General features: G+C 43.9%; 1 protein-coding gene across 2 annotated transcripts in view; it reads right to left on the minus strand.

Annotated features, from left to right (window-relative positions):
- ARHGEF6 (Rac/Cdc42 guanine nucleotide exchange factor 6) overlaps positions 1–24,538 on the minus strand; it is a 712,936-nt gene that overhangs the window by 333,266 nt on the left and 355,132 nt on the right. For both annotated transcript variants that reach the window (XM_085607964.1, XM_085607965.1), the window contains exon 10: positions 4,954–5,092. In XM_085607964.1, coding sequence (XP_085464090.1) covers positions 4,954–5,092 — 139 coding nt within the window. The remainder of the gene's footprint in view (positions 1–4,953; positions 5,093–24,538) is intronic.

The following is a 24,538-nucleotide window of genomic DNA, read 5'->3' on the forward strand; positions in this document are numbered from 1 at the left end:
CAGAGGAGCAGGATGAACAAATTCATACTGTAAGAACTCCTGAGTTTGCAATGAAGAGTCAAAGATATAGGTGACATCAGACGATGTCAACAAAGTAGCCCATTGTATCCAACGCGGATGTAAAGCTTTTGAGTTTGGTACACTGGCTCTCGTTACAGCTTCAAGAGCAGGATATGGTGTTATAACCATCATGCGTTTTCCTTGCGCCAGTTTACGTTCCTTCAGGATCGCCATCTGGACTGCGGTCAATACTTTTTCAACTATCGAAAAACGCTGTTCAGCTGAAGTGTACAAATGTGACTTGTAAGCACTGGGTACTGTGTCACCTTCATTAAATGTCAAGTAGTTGAAACCCACTGCCCCTGGCACAATTCTTTATCACCAGGTTTGTGTGGTTATCACGTATTAACAAGTATTTAGATTCATTAAGATCAAACTGCAAGGATTGCAGAATAGCTGAATGTTCCGGAAGCCAGCAGGCTTTTGTAAAGGTAGGTTGTATCAAGACATACAGCGACTTGATACGCTGGGCATAAATCGGGAATGTAAATTCGTCCGAAATTTAAAAATCACAGCACGGATTGACATTTTTTCAGAGTCATAGGAGAGCGCAAACGTGCGCATTTCTCCAAGAAGTGAGGCGCAAGGCCTCTACCTTCATTATTGAGCCCAGGAACAACACTGTGTACTCTGCAATGTGTGCTTTTGCAAAGTTAAATTTGTAACAGTAGTCCGCAAAAAAAACTATGATGCAGTCCACGCGACAAAGATGCGGCCATAATTTGTTGTCTGTGAGATAAATATCAACGTACGAGTACGCATCAGGGTCCATGTCGTCTAACAGAGAGACAACACGTGCGGCAAAAACGCCCGGGCTGTTTTTTGTAGCCCTTGGCCAATATTGTAAATTGTTGTTGTTTACCGCCTAGGGTGAAGGCTGTCCATTGACTACTTATAGAGGACAGATTGTGGCTAAGAAAGCCATTGGAAATGTCAAGTGTGGTTTTATATTTCTTACGCACAAGACTGCCTACAAGTCTTGAGCTATGGGTATTCTGAACCGCACAGTTACGACAATGAGAGTTCAAATGTCAGTAATCCAATTTTAAGCGGTACGACCCATCTGTTTTGGTTACTGTAAAAAGAGGGTTATTCATCGGTGACACACATGTCTCAATCACTCCTTGATACTCTAATTTTTCAAGAATTTCTGAAACTGGAGCTTTTGCTTCCCGCCAGAGGGGATATTGGGGTTGTGGCTGTGGCACAGACCGCAATGGTATCTCATGAGGCGGGGAGGTTTCATCCCAGCCCACCTGAGTACGGTACAGGGCCGGTGCTAGCACCAAAGCCCACTCTTTCGCAAATGCCATTGCTTGCTCCTTGGCTGTGTTGTATGAAAAGCTAGGGAGGATTACCTCCTCCCCCCTTGGAGCAGCTAAAACAAAAGGCAGGGGCGAGTCTGCCTCAGCTAATAAGATGTCATATGAAGAAGTCAGATTTTCCCCAAAAATCCCTTTAATAACATGTTGTGTATCACCTTCAATTAAAAGTACTATCCCATATAATCTATCAGGGGGACTCACTCGGGTGTCAGCAGTTTCTACTGTGATGAAAGTGTCAGCTGCTGTCGCCTCCAGTAACGGACGCAGTGCTTACCGCACTATGGTAACCTCCACTGTGCTGTCTAGCAGCGTTACTGCCCAAGTTAGATTCAGAAGGCGGGTTCGCACCATCCGTGGCATATCTCGCTGTTAACGCAGCAACTTTCTTTTTCTGATACGGAGGGCATTGATGAGGAAAATCATCTTGCTTTCCTTTACCGTCAGTTTGATGAGGTTGCTCGCGTCCTTGCGGTGCACCTCGACCTCTGCCGCGATCCTGGCGATCACCTCCACCGGCTTGTAAGCCCGATGTTTCCTGTGAAGAACGAGGAGAATGCTTGTCAGGAGACCTAATTCTCGCGCGGTCGCGCAAATCATACGTGCGCTCAGAGGGTTTGGGTGCCGGTGAGGCTGCACATTACCCTTGTTTCTGCTGTTGCTTCCCCTGTTTATTTTTCCAATTCGTTTTAGGAAAAAGTGGACTGTCGTCTTTATTAGACTGCACCGCCTGAGTTTGCTGTTGTGTCGGTATTTTAGCAAAAGGCTTAAAACGCAAACTATTGCGTCCAATGGTCTTATAGGCATCTGCATTAATTTTTGGTAACTCTCGGGGTTTCTCTTCTTCCGGGACAAGACGCAAAGCATTAGACACTTGAAAGTTAACTGCATCCCCCTTGATGTTCGCAAGTATGAGATCAGCAACTACGTCAAACACTCCGACAAGCCTCATTCCCAACTCAACTGCCGCCTCCGGGACGTGCTCATCCTGAACACGCTTAATCACGGAGGGTAACACAGTCATTGAAGGTGTGCCAAAACACTTTGCATACATTGCGGCGAACACCTTACCCCAATTCTCACAATCGGTTACCTCTGGTATTAAGTCTTTCTGCAAACTTATTGTTAAGATCCTGTGCGTATGGCTGCCTAAAGGAACTGGTTGCTGAAACTGCCTCAAAAGCAGGAAAGGGTCTATGCAATTGACTTCAAACAAGAGCAGGACTTGCACAGTATCTTCTTCCAATGTTCTGCATTGTACAGCTTGGTTTCCTGATCCCTGATATCCACTGGGTTCATGAGGGTGCATTCCTCGCAAAATTTGGAACGCTCCGAACCCAGACACCAGAGCCATACCTTGTGTCACTGAGAATTGTTTGCAACAGTACCTACAAGGTATAAACTAAGTAATTGAAGAGGACATAGTTCCCTTGCACACTGGTTAGTTAGTTAGATATATTTGAAAAAACGTTTTTGAAGAAAAACACTCTCATCAACAAAATAAAGAGGGATCATAGTTCTGGATCTGTGTATGAAGGCATGGAAAGAAAGGAACTGATGTCAGCACACAGGGTTGATTATATGTGGCTAAGTTCGTCCCTTCTAAGGTAGAACAAAGTCAACACAAAGCTGCACGACGCCATCTGCTGGTACCCAGGAGCATTGTTGTTTAAAGCTTCTGGATCCAGTCTGGTGCCTGGGTATATTCTAAAGGGGAAGGATCTGCAGTTAGAAGTATAAACAGAAATACACTTATTTCAATGTAAAGTATGGCAACAAATTAATTGGAAACAATTCACTCATTGGATGTTTTCAACAATCACTTCACTATATTATGAGTTGCAATGGTTTTTATGAAAATGTTAATATAATTTTATGGTATTCCATTCAAAATACCTTTAAAAACTGTAGTGTTTAGAGAAAGGTGGGTGAGGTCTAGCCAGTTTGGCCAATGTTGATTAAGTTGAAACATGCTAATAAAGGTGGATGCTGAATTGGCAGTTGAAATGAAACCTAAGGTATTTGGTTAAACAAGCTTGTAATGTGTATGTAAGGGAGGAAATAAGATTGTGAGTGTTACTGGCTGAGGTGTGCATGGAGCTGGACTGTCAGGGCACAGAATAGAATTGCTTTGCGAGGTGGGGTTAGAATAGGAGTGCAGACTCACTGATGCTCGGCTTTAATATACATACCAAAAGAATGTCTAACTCAACAGTGAGGCAGGAGGAGAAACATTGTGATGGGCAGAGGTTATCGAGTCAGAAATCTGAGAAAGAGCTGTCTTAGAGAAGTATATTTGGCTGTACCTCAGTTGAGCAGCACTGTAGACAATGATACCAAATTGGAACAGGAGAGTCACGAAAACACCAATCCTACCAGGGAAAGAGGAGTAGGATGACGAGGAGTGATGACCTACTGGTACATTATAGAGTGGTGAGCAGATAGCTTTTTAATATTGGCAGATAACAATGCTTATGAAGATGCAATTCTATAAAGAAGAGCATAGAGGCAGGTTCAATGGGCAAGACAGATCTGGATGTAACTTAGAGAATAAATGTTAATGATTTGATGGGTATATAGATCAGAAGGGAGCAATGTAGGATGAGATTGAACAACTGGAGTAAGTTCAAGTGATGCGAAGGTAGGAGTAATCAAAAGGAAAACATCAATTAAGGAAGCAATGAGTGGGATAAATGAAAATGAAAGGGTAGTATATGAAGGTAGTAGATGAGAAACATTTGCATTCAGAAAAAGCCTTTAATATAATTACCAGTAAGGCAAGTCTGTTCAATGAATATCTCATGTGGGGATCTGAGGAAGGCCAGGTTTATTAAGAATGCCTCCCTTCGTTGTGGGGCCCAATTCGTGCATCTGATACATTCTGGAACCCCCCAGAACTCTTGTTCTTACACAACACTGATAATACATCTAATTTGACTGAAGCATCAGCATAACACTGATATGAGGAGAGAATGTGAGTTTGAAAGCTTGTGTTAGACCAGATTAGCGTACTGCTGCAGGAGGAGCTGGTACCAGGGAGTGCAGGGTCTTGGGTACAACGTTATTCTTCCACTTCTTCCTCCTAATCTTCTGAAAGCATGAAAAATATGCATCTTTGTGACATGGCACCAAAAACAATCTTTGGTCTATGATTATTCTACAGGGTCACGTTAATATCAGTTGAAAGTTTTGAAGCTTGTAACTATCTTGAGCAGGTTTGGGCTCAATCCATACACATATTGTTACTAAAGTACCGGTACTGGAATGAAGAGTTTTGACGAACAAATAAATAACGATGTCACAGGTCATGTTATTTACTGTGTGCGATAAACAACCCCTATCACAAGTTTGTAGGGAATAACATTAGGATTTTGGTGTTTAACGCACCAAAATCCACATGGTACGGTAGAAACCGCAGAATTTCCCCTGTGAAATGTTGTTTCCGGCCCACTCTTAATCAGAGTCTAGGTGTCTGGACTGATCAACCAGCGTTGAGACAGTGACAAAACCTGAGAGTTGAGTACACGAAAATGTACAAGCTTTAATAGCAGTTGCATTTATTTATTCTTACCTCCATGTGCCGTTCAAGTTCTTGAAAGAGGGTAACATATTTATCCAGTCTCATAAAAGGTTTGCTGAGGCTCGTGGTTAACATAAGAATCCCTGGGCTGGCTGCGCCTTGATTTTCCATACATTTTTCCAATTCTTCGCTAAAAGGAAGCATTGAAAACAAACCATGCTTTAATGCTACTGTTAAAAACAAATGCTATTTCCACATCGTAACAATTAGGTAAAATGTTAAATGTCCAGACCAAACTACAGAGTAACTGAAGATCTAGTTTCTCACACACCCACATCATTCGTCCTTAAATTTTCAAATGGCCAACCTTGTGCTGAGCCCAGCTGAGGAGCCATGCAGATACCGTGGAATAAGAAAATGTAGCATAGGCACTGACATCAAATATTCCACAGAGGATATTCGAAAAAATGATGTGACATAGTTTCTTGTTATGTTTTCGTGTATCCCTTTTATGAACGCTGCAGGCTATTCACAGAGCAGTATAGGACAGGTGACACACTTTCCGTACCTTTGTGAGGTACATCGTCAAAGCTATAAAAAAATTACCACGTTACTTTGTTATCTGCATCTCACAGCAGCGGAATATTTCCACCACTGGCGCAGCTACACCATCTCATTAACATGGATGTAAGCGATGTAACGACATTTCCCTTAACATTGTTCATATTAAGTAAATGGTATCCATTATATAAGAAATATAAATAAAGGAAAATCCGAATTGTGCAATTTAAAGGCAGAATGCATACCCAATCATTGCATTGATCCGGATCTCTAATGAACCAGCATTGGGTGAACCCAGTGCCAAAGCGAACATTTTGCTTTGTTTGCAGATTTGTAGAGCGCACTATCACCCGGGAGGGTATCCTGGCGCCGAGCAGACGTGAGTCTAGGCACGCCTAGTGCTTGGTGGGACTCCCCAAAAAGCCAGGTCTTCAGTTTCTTGCAGAGTTCAAGAAGTGAGGAGGAGGCTCTTATGTGTAGCGGCAGGTCATTCCACGCTTTAGGAGCGATGTAGAAGACTCGACTGCTGGATCTGGTTTAAGTCTGCGTTGGATTTGTGCAAGTAGGAGTCTGGACATGTGGAGGTTTTCGGATAGTGGAGTTCACATAAGCTAACATTATGTCAGAGGACAAATCATTACTGTAAACTTCTCGATCTCAATGTTTTCGTCCACTTCGGCAGATTTTAAGTTTTTCCCTGCTTCACAAAGTCCCTTTTCACAATCACAACTGCACATACACACTGTGGTTTCTTGCACTTAATTAATTTCACATCTTTTAGTTTATATGTTTATGACCAAATTTTCAATTTTTTATGCCGCCGAGGAATTCACAAAGGGATTCCGGGCAAGCGAAAGCCCATTCAAATTGACAGGAATCTCCGCCCTGAGTGTGGAATTCTTCACACCTGTAAAACCCACTAAAGGAGGAAGGAACAAGGGGGTTCCAGGGTGTGGCTAGCCTTGGAGGTATGAGAATGGCCACAAACAACTGGGCATTCACAAACCCCCCCGATTCTGCTTTCCAACCTGGAGAGGGTCGTTTTTTTACCTCAATACACTGCTGGCATAAATCACATTTCTTGGTGGATATGGGAAAGGTATCACCCCATATTTGGTGGGGGGAGTGGGAAACTGGTTTCCTCGGGGAGGAAAAAAATGTGCATTTGCGCTCTACGTTTGGACAAGAGCTCCTATGTATGGAACTCTGAGCACAACAGGAATTGATTGTCACTAAAAAAAAGTCACATGACTTTCCATGGAATCCACATGTCAACGGGCACCTGGCACAGGTTTCTGTTCGAGTTCCTGGGAGTTTCTGTGAACCACAGAAAATAGTAAATTTACAATCTGCACACTTTCTCTTCCCTCATGATATCCTTTCACATAGTCCAACAGGAGACTAAGTTGTGACAATGGGCGTCTTTTGGCAATACCATCTTGTTAGCCTCTTCCCCCATGGCCCAGGGTCTCATCCTTCTCTACTGTATGCCTCAGCAGTCTCTCCTACTGCCCTGGGACCTGTAAGGTTTGCCTCTTCCTCCACCTCCTTCTCTTTCTTTCTTTCTTTTCTCTATCACTCTACACGATCGAATGGTGCACTATCAAGATTGCCATTGATACTCACTTCGGTTCTAAACTGGGTGGCCCGATGACCAGTGCTAAATTTTGGCCCATCGACTAAAGTTTTTGGTCCAATTCTTCAGCTTTTTCCTTAGGTTCTACTCTATCATACTCAGTTTGGATACTATATACCTTCTTCCCTACCTTCCACTTTCCTCCCTTCCAGTCTGTCATTTCGGCCCAGGAGGTTTTCTGTCTTCCTCATTCACCCACACGATTGGGATGCATGGTCAGTTGCTCCCTCCTTTCTGACAAACATCGCTCCTGTCAGGTCCCCTCCTTTGTCCCCACAGACTTCATCAACTGATTATCAGAAACCAGTCCCTTTGGTCTCTGAGACAGTAGCTGTGACCTGTGTCTCCTATTTACCTTACAGGGGACTACTATCATCTGTTCCCTGACCTAATATCCCAAAGGCCTCTCAGAGTGGTCTCAGTGAATAATAATGGCCTGTCGAATATATGACGCTAAGAAGGTACTGTCTTACCTGGATTTAAAACAAGTGGATATTAAACAGTTGCAAGAAATGCACTCATCTCCAAAAGGGTCAAGAAACTGAAGAGGGACTGGGTAGAGCTATATCCAGCTGTCAGTCAGCTGACTCAGTCTGATGCCGCAACAGTGTCTCCAAGAAATATGTTGTGGTCATTCTAAATTGGAAAACTATGCTCCAGATATCGTGGACAGACGCAAACAGGTTGATAACCCATCAGGTACTTATTTCTGTTACGCCAAGAATGTTCCCACCTGGATAACTGATAGCCCAATCATCCAGTCAATGATCCGGACTTGGAAGTGCCTACGGGCAGTGGGGGTTGGATGCAGCCCTATGCATGCATGCTTCCATACGACGTAATATTCCCATCCATATTTGAGGCTGTACTATACACTGAGGTTCCTGGAAAACTACAGGCATCAGTACACTGGATCAGCTAATAAAAGTTTAGTTGATGAAAACATCTGAAGCTCTGCGAGAGGAATGTCATTAGCAGACTTCTCAATTATTGCAATACATGGTCACCAATGTCTGAAATGTAAGTTTGGTGCAATCCCATGAGATCTTGCATACTCCCCAGTACTGGACTATATCAGACAGTAGGGTTGAAACAGAGGGGTAATATCTGCATTCTATTAAATTAAGGTGGGTGGTCTTTTCTTCAGCCCCATATCTGAATGCATCTACCATGAAGGGCAGGAACTTCAGGGCATGGAAGTCATGACAGAAGACTAGTCACAGATTCCAGAATTCTATGACTTTGGTCTCAGAGGGACCATGTGAAGCCCAGCCACTAAAAGATTCTACAAAATAGGCTAACCAGTGACAATTACAGCTAATGGTTACTATAAGACATCAGGTATTAGTAGTGCATGATATGCGACCTGCGCAAGTTCCAGGGCCACAATTTCCCCTTACTGGCAACCAAGCACCCCATTGTAGCACTTAACTTTCTAAGGGTAGCAAAGCAGAACAGTTCAAGGCCTACCCAGGGAAGGTGATGTGGGCGTGTACTCAACATTCGCTGGCACCCAATAATAACACTCAATGAGTGATTGTCCAGTCAGTGCATTTTTTTTGGAAAAGGAAAAAATAATTTATTACACACACACTACTAAATACTACACAATAATTTACAAACATATACATCAGGCACATTTAAAATACGTTGGTGATACCCTGAAATCACATTTGACCCCTACAGGGTCACAATCTCCAAAATCAGTGCCCTCCACCTATACCAGTTAACACATCACAATATAAGGGGATATCACTTACAATATAACAGGACTGCTGGGTTTGTCAAGGGATCATCCCAACAACACATAAGACAAGCATATTGGCTTTATCAGAGATCATCACAACATTATATAAGACAAGCCTTTTGGCTTTGTCAAGGGTTCACCATATTAACAACAAATGATCCAATTGTTAAAAACCCTCATTATGTTGGCAAAATCAATGACCATGTTTAAATTAAATTATTAATACCAATGAAGCATGTAAATGTTTATCAAAAACATTTGTCAGCCTTGTATTGTTGAGTATGCATTTGAATTCAAATAACAATTTTATGTACAGCCTATACTCTTTCAGGCCACATAAAATGCAGCAATAAAACAAACCCCTAGAGGTCGCGGCACTCCCAGCTGAAGAATATGAGTTCCAGCCTTGAAAGTGCTTGAAAATATTTGTAAAAATCCTGAAGGTCCTGCATTTCTTGACCCTGCAAACTCATGGGGGGCTGCTGTAACTCCTACAGCCCCCCCAAAATACTCCTTAAAATTCGGTGATGGTGCACCTGGCACCCTGTGGCCACCACAAGCAGAAAAATTACATACAAATTAAGCCCTGCTGGGTATTCCAGGGCGCTTCTTCAGTGGAAGTGGTACATTTTATATTAGAAGTTTGGCTGCTTTCTTTGTCTGGTGCACGGCATTGTACCATTTTTCCTTTTCCTTTTTTTTTGATTGAGGTGCCTGGTCCCACCTGGGCATGCCTTGGCAGCACTTGTGACCCACTCCCAGCTGCCTCTCCGGCTCTTTGCCTGGCAGGCAACCTTCTCTGCTGGCACGGGAGCCAGCAGCTTGCTTTTCTGCCCGCTCGATGCATGCAGGATGCTTCTTCTGTGGTGGCTGCCCCTAGACACTGGAGCGAGCTCACTGCCATTGGGTGGAGCACAACGGCGTTCCCTGTTTTTTACCACGTCGGGCCCCGGAGATTGAGTCCCAGGCCCGTCCTTTTTCTGTGGGGGGCTTGAAAGCAAGGAACACTTTGGAATGAACCGGCCTGGCAATGGGGTACCCGGGCCTTGGAGATCTCTGGGAAGGAGCCCTATCCATGCCACCTACTAGGCTCATTACTTTTTGATGAACCCTGCATCGACCCCAGGGCCCTGACACATCACCCGTGGCGGAGCCTCATGTGATCCATTTTTAGAGGGGATTAAAGGTTACGCAGCCTTAAATGAGCACATCTCGGCCCCGATGGACTGATTTGGAAAATCGTGGGTTTATTTTCCTCCTGGTGGTGAGCACTAGCTTCAATTTCAGCAGGACTCCTGGCCGAGCAAGGGCACACTTGGCAGGGAGTTGGTTCCACTGGCTCCCAGTGCCAGCCTTTCTAATTTTCCTTGTGCTCTGAAGCTCCTCTTCTCTTGCTTGGGCAAATTATGGGGTATGAGGGACCAAGCTTCCAAGTTCCAGGAGAGACCCACGATCTTGGGGTCAACTGTATGCAGAGTCCCTAGTGCACTAGAGCATCAGGAGGCTTGTCCTTCCAGTTATCCAAGACTGCTGCCGCCATCACAGTCCAGCTTGTCAAGAATTCCTGTCATGCGAGGGGAGGAAAACGGTAACCAGCGAAAACGGACTACATCTCCCAGGATGCTTAGCGGTTGAGAGGTTAGGTAAACAGGAGAGCTGTTACATAACTCAAGGAAAACACGCCCTTATGTAAAACAGGAGAGCTGTTACATAACTCAAGGAAAACACGCCCTTATGTAAACAGGAGAGCTGTTACATAACTCAAGGAAAACACGCCCTTATGTAAACAGGAGAGCTGTTACATAACTCAAGGAAAACACGCCCTTATGTAAACAGGAGAGCTGTTACATAACTCAAGGAAAACAACGCCCTATAAAGGGAGGAACCGGGAGGTACAACGCTGTCGGATATTGTGTTTACAACCGACGTACCTGCTTAGTGAAGAGCAGTGTTCCGGAGTGGTGCTCCAGTAAGGCAAGTGTGGTAAATAATTTAATTACCGGTACTTAATTTGATGCGGAAAATCTATAACAATAGCTCAGTAAAATAAGAGGCAGAATCCGTGGTATTAGAGGTTCGGAACGGGCTTTATTCCTATACAAAGGAACATAATTCGAATTATGGGCCTTCTATTCCATCACCACGAGAGTTCAGGAAGGAAGGAGCAATACATTATTGACAGGTAATCATTTTTATAGAAAAGGCATTACAGTGAAACAGATACAGGAGGCGTAACAGTTGATATCAGAGATAAAAGCATACATACGTAACTAAAATGGGTGTAACTAGGCGTAACTAAAGAACGTCATTAGATATGATGTCATAAATGGGTGGTTCCATGAAAGAATTTCGCAATGTCAGCAAAAATACTTGGCAGAGATGCGCGCGTAGCAGCATGACGTGTGATTGACGTGTAACTAGAGGGTGAAAGGGACTTGACATTTAGCTCTACATGTGGAGACAAAAGTCTGGGGTTATGTCAACCTAATCCCAAATCATATCTAATATCCTATGTTTAAAGAACTGTGTTATCCAAAAAGAGAGGTCTCTTAGGATAGAATCTTATTCTATACTGACTATACTGACTGTTAGTGCGTGTACAAGCGTCTAAGTGTCTACACTAGATGCGAGGGGGTAGGAGTATTCCATGGTAACAGGGCTATGAATTACTTGCATGAGGGCAGCGAGACCTGGTCCTTTGCACGGTAGCTGGAGGAATGTTTACCTAAACTACTAGACAGGAATGCATCGGATGAGGAGCGGAGCAGAGCAGATAATCTTGAAGGTGAAATACAGTTTTTGGCAGGCAGACAGGCCGAGTCAGGCACCGTTAGCCGCGCAGGGAGTAAGACAAAGTTCATGGTCACAGATGCAGGCTCAGACTGGAGCTTTCAGAGGCAGAAGGCAGAAAAAGGCTTAATGGCAGAATCAGGGCCTACTCGCCTGGACTGTAAAATGGGATAAATGAACCATATAAAGCCGGTGGCCTTTCATACTTAGAAATAGAATATCCGGCCCATTCATGGCGGATCTGAAAGAGGACATGTTGACGGTGGACGCACATGTGTTTGCGTCTTCATAACTGGAACTGGAGGGAACATATATGTACTTGTGATTTATACACGAAACCGTTGGGGTCCAAGATAGGGGACATGACCGACCATAAAAATCCATATTTCCACATTCCCTCCTTGTCCCCTACTTGCCCTTAGGAGATATCAATCTTCATCAATCCATCGATCTGTTCATATAACATCATTTGTTCTTCTTTCTTCTTCCGGGATTTTGAACGAAAACTTGGATGTGGGATACACGAGGTGGCACATAGACCACAAATCGCTGGCCCACATTGTAGACATAAGCAGCAACTGAATAGTATGAGAAAGCCAATACCTAGGAAGGAGAGCATTCTCCATCCCCAGGCTGACAACACGCCCCAGAACCAACTGGACCAAGTCCAGGTGCCTGGACTCTGGTGTATCTGGCTTACAATCTTATGAAGGCGGGTTATGGCTTTATACACTGACGGTGAATTTTCTGGTATGAAAATGCAACAACTTGATCCGATGACCCTACAAGCTCCGCCCCTATCGGCCAGGATGACGTCTAGGACAAGACGATTTTGAAGCACAACAATCCGCATAGCAGACTGCTCTTCTGTTAAATTGCCTAAGGCGGAAATAGTTTCGTTCACTACTGCTTCAAGGGTTCTGGTTAATCTACGTATCAACTTACTATTAGTGACTGTACCTATATAGGGAAAGAAACCTTTATTGAAATCTGTGTATTTTTCCCATGCTGTTTCAGTGTAATCGACTATTGGGAGATCTCTCTGCTGTCTATTGTGTACTAAATGAGTATTTCTATGATAATCAGGAGGAGCTAGGAAAACAGGTGGTAGAAGGAATGCTATGTAACAGGTACCATCCCAATCTAAAGGTAGGCGTATATATGCGGTCTGTCCACATATAAAGTAGGAATGACGAGAAGCTCTAAATGTAGACTTGCCTTGATCACTGAATTTTATCACAGTGGTGCATTTACTATGGCCCATGTGTATGGAGCCATTCTTTCTTATGCATAGTTCCCCTTTAACTGGGAATACGGACATGGCGGACAAGATTGGTGTAGCTTCAGATTCAACGTTCAGGATCATGAGGTTAAGTGTAAAATTACCTAATCCATATACCTCATTTTCTAGATCAGTTCCTGTTCTTTTGGGAAGTCCCTCCTTGTTAGGGTAGCAGACTTTAAGCAAAACTAAGTTCAGGTTTCCCCATACCCAGTTGTCTTGATAAACTGCTGAGTTTGTATCTAAGGAATTAATTAAACTAAACCATGCTCCACAGGAGCCATTGTGGGTGAATGGATATGGAAAGAGAGGCAGAATTCCCTTATAGTTCTGATAGGGAGGGAGTCGGCCACATATCCAACAATTTGTAGCATTGCTAGTCTGATGGGAATGATGTAACATACTAATAAAAGTGTTGTTGCGCAGCGCAAATCTATATGACAACTCATGCGGGGGAAATTCACTAAAAGAATGTTCAGCAGTAACATTGTAAACATGTTTAAAAATAGGATAATACGTGTGCAACAATATACTTGCAGCGATTATTAAAAGACATAAGAAAAACAAAATTAATAACGTCACTGTGCAATGACTACGCAGTGATTTACAGTACGCATGTTTTTTCAACTGCATTTGATTATTTCTTTCTCTATTCCGGTCCAGAGGATACATGTCAGAGACAAATTCAACCGATTCACCTTGGAGAGGACTTAAACAATCAAATTGTCTGACTTATTGGACCTCAATTTTAGTCTATATAGTTCTGAGTTCGTTTGCTCAACCAAAGGGAGCTTTGAATCTGTCTTTGAGGAAATACAGGGTTTAGTCTCTATATCGGGTGGTAGTCCATGAAATTTCTTGATATGACTTGAATGTATCCAACCTTTGCGACCTTCGATCTTCACGGCTGTCCTCGTGGTGAGCAGTACAAGTTGAGGCGATTTCCACCTCGGATCCAGCTGAGTCTTCCGGTCAAAATTCCGCACTAACACCAAGTCCCCGGGAACTACGTCGTGGGGTTTCACCTCGGTGTTGTCGGGAAAGGCTGCAGCTACCTGTGAACGACAAGATCGTAGTGCAGACATCAAGGAAGCCAGGTAATCTGTCAGCATATTACAGTCAACGTCAGTGATTTTACGAGGTATAGGCGTCCCCCACATATTTGGTGGTCTACCGAAGATCACCTCATAAGGGGATAGCCCTGTTCGAGAATGTGCTACCATTCTCATGTAAAAGAGTGCAACTGGTAAGGCTACTACCCAGTCGACACCTTTCTCTCTACATATTTTGGACAATCTAATTTTCAGAGTTTGATTATGTCGTTCCACGAGACCTGCTGCCTCGGGATGTCGGACACAGTGAAATCTCCATTGATAACCTAACAAAAGTGAAACGTGTTTCATTAGTTCGGATGAGAACGGCTGGCCGTTATCTGAGTAGACAGCACGTGGTAAACCGTACCGTGGGAAGAATTCTCGAACCAACTGTTTGGCAGTAGTCGGGGCAGTGTAATCTGAAACCGGGTATGCCTCTGTCCAACGGGAAAGAGCACAAACAACTACAAGAACATATTTGAATCCTCGACATCGTTCCATCTGGATATAATCCATCTGGAGGACTTCAAAAGGGTGATCAGGAGGCTGAAATCCACCCTGTTCTACGGGAATGCTTTTACCTGGGTTAAACTGACAACAGATCATACAGGTACGAACTTTTTGTTTAGCTGCTGCTCGTAAATGTTTGTTGAACCAAATGTGTTGAATGCTGTCTAGCATAGCTTTTTCTCCTAGGTGGGCTGGACTATGTATTGTATTAATGATAACTTGGACCATTGAGTCGGGAAGAAACCATATAGATTTTTCCTTCGTCATCCATCCCTGATCGGTTTGGATCCCTCCTAATTCAGTCCATTTCTTTATTTCTTCTGGTGTAGCATGTGTCTGTATGTCAATTACGTCAAGAGCGGGATCCTTAACCATCATGCAGTGTGTTGGTGGAGGAACTATTGTCTTTGTCATGTCAGATGTGTGAGTTTGAGCAGTCTGTTTAGCTGTTCTGTCAGCTAGATCATTGCCTTGGGAAATGATATCAGTAACTTTCATATGAGCTTTACATTTCATAATTGATATTGCAGTGGGTAGATGTATTGCATCTAATAAGGCATGAATGAGGGGTCCGTGCTGAATGTGGGCACCGTGAGAAGTTAAATAACCTCTCTCTCGCCACAGCACGCCGAAGTCATGTACAACTCCGAATGCATAACGTGAATCAGTGTATATGTTGACTTTCTTATTTGTGGCTTGAATACAGGCTTGTGTCAGAGCGATGAGCTCTGCTGCTTGAGCTGACAGGGTATCGATACAATTTGTTTCAATAATTTCAGTGTCTGTTGTGACTGCATACGCGGCCACTAGCTCACCTGTACTTGTTCTCATACATGAACCATCTACATACAACGTCAGGTCTGGATCTGTCAATGGGACGTCTGTCAAGTCTTGTCTGGGTTTCGTCGTGATAGTAATAACTTCAATACAATCATGTGCTAGTGGGTCTGTTCCGTTTACTGGCAAAAGTGTGGCAGGATTCAATGTACTACAACGTCTGATTTCTATGTGTGGTTGAAACAATGTCAGTTCGTAACCGGTGAGTCTCGCTATAGTCAAGTGTTGTGTTTGCGTGCGGTTCAAGAGAACCTCTACTGCGTGTGGTACTTGTACTGTTAATTGATGTCCTAACACTATGGCATCGCTTTGTCTGATTGCTAAAGCTGTCGCTGCCACTGATTTCAGGCACGCAGGCAGAGCCTGAGCTACGGGATCTAATGTACTAGAAAAATAAGCACATGGTTTGTGTGATCCTGCTTGTTCCTGTGTGAGTACTGACAAGGCAGTACCTTCGTGTTCTGTAACAAAGAGTGTAAACTGTTTACTGTAACATGGTGTTGCTAGGACAGGTGCTTGACATAAAGCTTTCTTTAAACTTTCAAAGGCGTGTGTATGTTCTTGAGTCCAAGGGAGGACAGTCGATGTGGCCGCCTCCTGTGTTGTCAACTGAATGAGTGGTTTTGCTAGAAATGCATACTGAGGGATCCACTGCCTACAATATGAAGTGAGGCCTATAAAAGCCCGCACCTCCTTTTGTGTCTTGGGTACTGACATGTTATCAATTAACTGTATGCGGTCGGGTGTAAGCTGCCTTCCCTCCTTGGACAGCGAGTGCCCAAGGTAGATAACTCGCTGGACACAGAATTGCAGCTTAGAAGGGGACACCTTGTGCCCCTTTTCGGCCAAAAATTGTAAAACCGTCAGTGAAGCTTTTTCACATTCAGGTTCGCTTCTAGCGGTGATCAGCAGATCATCGACATATTGGAGCAGGGCAGTGTTGACTGGCATGTGGATACTGTCAAGTTCTCGTTTCAGTGCTTGGCTATAGATGCTGGGGCTTTCTGTGAATCCTTGAGGTGCGCGTGTGAATTTAAAGCTTCGTCCATTTAAACTAAATCCGAACAAGTATTGGCTTTCCGGATCTATTGGGACGCTGAAAAAGGCATTCTTGAGATCAATTACAGTAAAGAATGTTGCTTCAGAATCAATGGCTGTCAGTAATGAAGAAATGTCTGGAACTACGGGGTATTGTGGTACAATACATTTATTTAATTCGCGCAGATCAATAACCAATCGATATACTGGCGGGGCTTTTGGATCAGTTCGTTTAAGAATCGGAATTATCGGGGAATTACATACATTGGAGCCGGTTTCCACAACCACTCCTTGGGTAATAAGCTCGTCAATAATTTGTAGTAAAGCCAATACAGCATCTGGTGGTAACTTGTATTGTCGCATTCGTGGTAGTACCACTCCTGTCTTTAGTGTGACTCGATATGGTGTAATGTTCATGCAACCAACATCTGTAGGGCCTTGTGCCCATAAATGTGTGGGTAAAGTCTGCAGTCGGTGATCCATATCTCGGGACACGTAGTGCCCTTTGAAATCACGTAAAAACAATCTTACTCCTTCCGGAGAACAACATATTATAGCTCCTAGAGCTTTCAATGTTTTTATACCTAACAAGTTTTCTGGACATGATTTAGTAAGCAATAAATCTGTAGTTCGTGTCAAGGGACCAATCGTAAGTGGAAGAGGCTGTGACACTTCGTTAATGATAGGTTTTCCTGAAAAACCAAGGGAAATATTCTGTGAGCCTGAGAGGGGTGCCCCTGGAACTTCACTACGTTTTATGGTTGTTCGGCTTGCCCCTGTATCAAGTAAAACTTTTCTATCTTGGCCTAATAGTTCACTGTGTACATAAGGTCCTTCTTGATCTATAGGGACCTCGATAAGGGGTAAGCCAACTTCCCTCTCTAGGCTGTTTCATGAGTATCGTTGATAATCAGGATAGTCATACTGTGCAGTCTGGTACATCTGTCGTGTCGTTGTTGGTGGGGCAGCAATAGGCTGCGGTGGTGGAGCTGGCATAGACTGTTGCGGAGCTGGCATGGCCTGTGCATGCTGCGGAGCTCCTTGTTGGTTCTGATCCTGTCTAAGTGGTCGTGGTCTTTCTTTTGTATTACCTATGGCGATATTATGTTTTAAAACTGGACAATCGTGTACATAATGACCTGGCTGTTTACAATAGTTGCATGTCCCCTTTACAGAACCTGCTGAAACACTGGACTGTGTCATACCCTTTTTATGACCGTCAGCTGGAACTGTCTGGGAAACTAGCATTTTCATTTTCGTGTCTTTCATGCGTCTTTGTTCATGTTCTTGTTCCTCTCTAATTCTATTGTGATGGTACTGTAGCATTTGTAACATTTGTGACGGAGTGTTACCTTGCCAGGTACTCTCGAATTTCAATACTCTATTCTTAACTTGGGGCAGGGCATTTTCAACTAATTTTGTCACAAACAGATGTGGATACGATTCGCTACTTGCTTTTATTCCACTATTTATACCAAAACATTTTTCGAATCGGGCATAAAAATCACTAGTGTCTTCATCTTGCTTTTGTTTACAGGCTGAGATTGCACCCCAGTCTTCCTTTTTCGTAGTTAATAAACGTGGCAGTACCTGTACTAGTAAACCTGGTAGTATTTTGGTCTTGTCCCCAAGCCCTAAACCTGGACCTCGAGCTGTTTCTTCGTTTTCTAATGCTGTCCAATCTATCTTTTGGTCTCCCACCTCCCAATCCTTTTCTTTCAGCTTTTCATAAATGCCCGCAGGCATTAATATCTTTAATATTTTCATAATGTCGGGATAGGTATACTCTCCCATGAGCAACATGTCTTTAATTTCACGGTGGAAACCCGCTGGGTCTTTGTCATGACTGGGTACCACTTTCTTCATTTCTAATAGTTCCATTTTAGATATGGGTGTGTATACAAACACACGTTTAAACTGATTGTCATCACCTTTTATCGGGTGCACTTCGCGTAAGGGATTCTGTCTATCCATATAATACGTCGTTCTTTCCTTGATGGGCAGTGAGACATGTTCGGGGCATACAAAAAGAATATACTGCTTTCTGGATTCTAGTATTTCTCTAATTAACTCAGTACCTGAACCTCTCCATTTATTCGTGAGTAATTCAGTCAATATATCAGGTAAGGGACCAGGATCGGAGTGTTGGCTTTTATATAATGTAAGGAGTTGTTGAATCATGTAGATACCAGCTAAACGCTGTTCATCTGGGTTGAGGTTCAAAAACGTGTGTGCTAGTGTATCATCACTATATTTTCCGGGACTGTCAACCCAGTGAACGGCTGACCTGGCTAATTCTTGTTCGTCCATAGAATCGAGTATATGATAACCCCTTCGTTCTCGGAGTAATTTGTCAGCGGCTTGGAACGAATGTTCGGGGGACCTTATATTTATTATAGGTGTTTGGAAATTTCTGTTATTATCTGGACGTATCGGACGTATCGGATCAGTAAAGCATCTAGTATCATTGCAAGATCTTCCTCTACCTACATAGGCCATTGTTTCTAACTGTCCTGTGGGCAGTTCTAATTCTTCCTCCTCTTCGGTTTGTTCAGGCTGGTCTACTGCTAATCTTTCTTCGTGTATTCGTTCTACTTCTTTGCGGATTTTTCGGCACATAGCTATTATACTTAATCGTTTATCATGTCTCCCTTCTGATATATTCCGACTCCATGTGGTAAGAATTTGCATTTCTTCCGGATTTACCCCTGGTCGGTCTTGATTTCTGACCACACAATTTATGAGGAAACGTAACAGTTCTCCCTGTATCTCCACTTTCTGGTACTCCATGGCTCTATTAATACTTTCAGAATCTCGCCCTGACTGGACAAAATGATATATATTTTCTAAATGTGTAGTCATTCCTGGTAGCCTCCCTAAATATATTGCAGCTCGTCGGATACGTAATGAGGCCAGCAGCATTTCATCCTTTTTGCCGGGCACAGGGTCATATCTACAATCTATTAGAAGTTCCTTAAGAGTGTCTGGAGTTACTAGTTTGGGCGTACGTTGGTGAGCTAATTCTTGAAAGGAAAGTTTATTTACTCTGGGTGGCGTGGAAAAAATGTTTGTTGTACCTCCTGTAGCACCGCCTGGGGTGCTGGGTGTGAAAGGATTCGTTGAACGTGATATAGCAACCATAGGTGTGGGTACAGCTGTAGAAACAGATGTGCTTGCCGGAACTTGTGTCGGAATTTGTTGTTGCGGAGGTACAGACGGAGGGTCTTGGCGTTGAACCCCCTCGGCAGGCGGTCTATGTGGTGCAGTATTAGCATACTCGGGAGCTGCGTCGTCTAAATAAGAGGAAAGGAAAACATCTTCTGTGGTTCTGGGATGCCCTTTGGGATGTGCTTTTATCGGAAACAATGGGGGTGGCAAGTCTTTGGGTATCTTCAGAGTAGCCTTAGGTAACTCTTCGGCCAGAAGAGGATACATACCATTCATAAGGGCATTTCTTTGTCTGTCTACTTGTTCTGCTTTTGCTCGGGTACCTTCTTCAATTAATAGATTCTCTCGGACTTTATCTGAATTCTCCTTACTCTTCTCTTCCTGTCTACGTGCTTTTTCTGTACGTCTATACGATTCTTTACGCCATAATTCAATGGCATCTTTCTGTGATTGTCTAGCTTTCTTTTTCCATAATTCTTCCTCTACTTTCATGATGCAATCTGCATCCCAGGTCCCAGCTGCGGGCCACCTCTGACTTTCTGGGAATTCCTTGGTGTAGTCTACCCATAAATCAAGAAATAATATGGCGTCTAGGCCATGTTTATGATACATGAAGTACCCTGGAGTGTCCCTAGGAGGAATGGGAACAGCTTCTTCGAGTACCCCTTTTCTAGTTTTGATCTGTCTTAATTTCGAAAAGAGCGGCATATTGAAAACTGATCTGATACCTAATTCTGAACACGTTTAATACAACAAAACACAATAATGAACAGTCATTCACACCACAATATGCAGAACGTATTTAAAACATTTAACATTTAATGAACAACAATGATGGCCATTTAGGGAACTAGTCACTAAGCATGATACTCGACACTAACTATGTAATTCTGAATTATATACTAGACATACTAGATATACTGCTAAACAGTACAGATACACTGCTGAAACAGTGCAGACCGGATTTGTGTACCCAAACCCGTCTTGACCGGCACAACCTATGTGCACGTCAGAACGCCTCCCCGACAATGGTACTCACCGGGTAGCTCGGAACGGAAGGCCTCGGAACTGAACTGAACTGGACTCGGACCAGACTGGACTCGACTCGAAACTGCGGAACTTCGGAACCTGGTGGGCCTCTGTATACCTCGGATCTTGCTCTCTCAGCTAGGCTCTGGTCGGGATACTTCGCACTTCTCACCGCCTCGTCTGGGTGTTGATCGCAGCCTCAGTTACCCCCGCTCGGCAGGAGGGAGATACAGGAAATCCTGTGGGTACGCGTTGTTGTCCGTCCAGCTGTGGCAGGAGACCGGGCCTGCAACGCACCTCCGGCGCGTGAGATGAGAAAGTGTCCCTGTTCGGGCGCCATTCATGTGGTAAATAATTTAATTACCGGTACTTAATTTGATGCGGAAAATCTATAACAATAGCTCAGTAAAATAAGAGGCAGAATCCGTGGTATTAGAGGTTCGGAACGGGCTTTATTCCTATACAAAGGAACATAATTCGAATTATGGGCCTTCTATTCCATCACCACGAGAGTTCAGGAAGGAAGGAGCAATACATTATTGACAGGTAATCATTTTTATAGAAAAGGCATTACAGTGAAACAGATACAGGAGGCGTAACAGTTGATATCAGAGATAAAAGCATACATACGTAACTAAAATGGGTGTAACTAGGCGTAACTAAAGAACGTCATTAGATATGATGTCATAAATGGGTGGTTCCATGAAAGAATTTCGCAATGTCAGCAAAAATACTTGGCAGAGATGCGCGCGTAGCAGCATGACGTGTGATTGACGTGTAACTAGAGGGTGAAAGGGACTTGACATTTAGCTCTACATGTGGAGACAAAAGTCTGGGGTTATGTCAACCTAATCCCAAATCATATCTAAAATCCTATGTTTAAAGAACTGTGTTATCCAAAAAGAGAGGTCTCTTAGGATAGAATCTTATTCTATACTGACTATACTGACTGTTAGTGCGTGTACAAGCGTCTAAGTGTCTACACTAGATGCGAGGGGGTAGGAGTATTCCATGGTAACAGGGCTATGAATTACTTGCATGAGGGCAGCAGGCGCGTAGCTAGGGGGGGGCGGTGGGGGCGGTCCGCCCCAGGCGGCACTATTTTTAGGGCGGCAGCCGCGCGGCACTGGTGGCCCGTTGCGGCGGCCTTTATAATTTATTTGGGGACACTGACACTACTGTTACAGTAGTGTCAGTCAGTGTCCCCAAATAAATTATAAAGGAAGCCGCAACGGGCCACCACTGCCGCGCGCGCGGCCCTGTTTGAAATGTAAGCGCATGCGCACCGCCACCACCTAGCATAGGCCCGTGACGTCGAAGGACACGAGCGCTTCTGCAAGGTTGACAGCGATCCGGGCGGAGGTGGTGGCAGGCCGACGGCGACGGAGCTGCAGCCTGCAGGCAGAGAGGGGAGATACAATACAAATCTGCGAGTCTAGAAGCGATGTACCGCCCTAGGCTCGAAGCAGTTGATTGTTCGGGGACGTGGACTACAGGCAGGGCAGAGACCAGAGGACCCTCCACGGCACTTTCTGAGAACGCCGGGCGCAACTTCGCAAGTAAGTGATTTTAGATGAAGGGGAGAGGATGTGGTCCCTCGGCCGGCCTAAACTGCCGCCTTTGGTGCTGGACACCAGAGTTGTTCGAGCCTCGAGGTCACCACACCAGGTGCTGGCTTCCTGGCGGCGCCGTGTTTGAAAGTTTTATTATGCTTGTGAAGCACCTGCTGCAGCGTTTCTCCCCCCCCCCCCTCCCCATTCCCCCCAATTACCAGGCCTTACATAAATGTCAAGATAACTCGTGTAATTAATTACCTTCCTGGCGAGAGATCAGCATTTTGTATAGTTGAGGGTGCAGAGGGTTAATATTCCTGCTGCAAAGAACGTGTACCAAGTAGATTACAGAGTGCGTATGATGCAAACAGATCAGCAGGTTACTGCTATCAAAAGAGACATCCTTTTGTTACTTGCAATTTATAACTTAAAGTCCTAATATAGTATAGTGAGCTATTAACTTTCATCCTGGAACTGCATACAGACTGCAGAGTATACATTATTAGAACATTAATTAATGTTGCAAAAAGGGTTAATTTGGCTTGAAATCGATTCTTATTATTAAAGAAAACTCCCAACTACGCGGTTTCATTTTTGCCTCGGAGTTTGTGCTTCTCCACACCAAGCACTCTTAAACTATACTGCCTATCAGTATGGATGACATGTGACTCCTACACTTTTAGTCCTTTGGCTTATGTAACATTTCCTATACACTGATTTACACGCGTATGATTGATTGTCTCTGTGTAATGTGTGTGTGATGCAAAGTGCTCGGACACCCTACACTGGTATGAGTGGCGCTATAACTAATTCAGTGCATCTGAGAGAGTGTGGTTATGGAGACTTGGTCACTGTTAAAGGGTGCTAGCGAGAGATACCTGTGGTGGTGGAGGTGGTCATTGGGGGGGTGCCAACAAACGTCGCACAGGGCGCCACCAGCACTTAAGCCGGCCCTGGCTCTAATACCTTCGGGTCGAGTTTGCGCTATATAAATATGCAAAAAAAAAAAATGTCAAAGTACACAAGTTTTGCGAGTTCTGCTATAAGCACAGTTGCTCCAATGTGCTTCCGTGTTCACACTCCACTGAGTGGGGGTGAAGGAGGGTGTGTTTGTGATATGTTTATAGCTTCTTTAGTTTCTTGAATTAAACTTGCCATGGGTTTATGGTAAGCCTGTGTGTCAGTGTTCAGCTGTGATATCTAGCAACCATATGCATGACGTTACACATTCTGCAGTAAACATGTGGTAGGTGCATAACATCTTGAAATAGTTTTTCACGTGTGATGCACTGGACAGTCCATGAACTGATTGGCTACAGACCGCCACTGTTTCACAGCCTAGCTAATGCATGCAGTAGATGACCCGAGGCCTGGTGATTGCGTGCGAGTGAGCAGGTGATTGTGTGCGAGCAGGTGATTGCTTGGAAGTGAGATCACAGAGAGCCATCACTGGGTCTGATCTGTGGAAGTTCTGCATGCTTTCACAGATACACAGCACCAAGTGACAATGGCTGTCTCTTCAAAGCACCAGCCATAGTCTGTGCCTACCTGCTCCACAGGGTTGTACGTGATTTCATAGAAAAACGGTTAAATGCCACATAAACTGACTGTTGGAAACTTTCGGGATGAACTGCATTTACCATTTCATAGAAACCGATGAATAGATTTAGCATGCTTATTGTTTAAGGTGTAAATCAAACCCTTCAGGATGTCATGATTGCAAAAAAAATCACAATATCAACACTTTTGTAAAAATGCCTCGCATTTTACAAAAGTGCCTGAAATTTTGATAATGCTTAAACTTTTGCCCTCCCCACCGCCCGCTCGTGAGGTTGGATCACTAAAATGTTTTAGTGGCGCAGGCCCTGCATCTTCTGCAGCAAAGCAACTCTTTCTCTCCTCTTCAGTGCGAATATCCAAAATCAGCCTTACCCCAGCTAATTTAGCAGCAGAAGTAGGCTCCAGCCCCTGAAGGTGGGGCTAATATGTGCGTTCTCTCTCTTTAGTAATATAAAACCTGCGGGACTGTGAAACTGAATAGCTCCTCCGCACTTCTTTCTGGACTGATTCGTTATGTTTCAAAATGTGCACACACTGCACTACGATGCCGAAGGAGTGGGTGGAGGAGTGGTAATACGTCAGCAGCCAGCAAGAAGGCCCAGCAAGTTAAGACCTCTAGTTTTACCTGCAGGTCAGAAGTTTGAATCACAGTAAAGTGGATCTTAGCCTTTCATCCTTTCAAGGTTGATAACCAGAGCACTCTGTGAGTAATTATAGAATATGTTATTTAATTTGGAAAAAAAATCCAATTTACTTTTATTGTAGTAATGCTTCAGGTGCCAATAACTCTTATTTATTTGAAGTTTTTGAAAAGTGCTCTTACAATTGTCC

This window comes from Triturus cristatus, chromosome 5_2, assembly GCF_964204655.1.
Source record: "Triturus cristatus chromosome 5_2, aTriCri1.1, whole genome shotgun sequence".
Taxonomy (NCBI): Eukaryota; Metazoa; Chordata; class Amphibia; order Caudata; family Salamandridae; genus Triturus; species Triturus cristatus.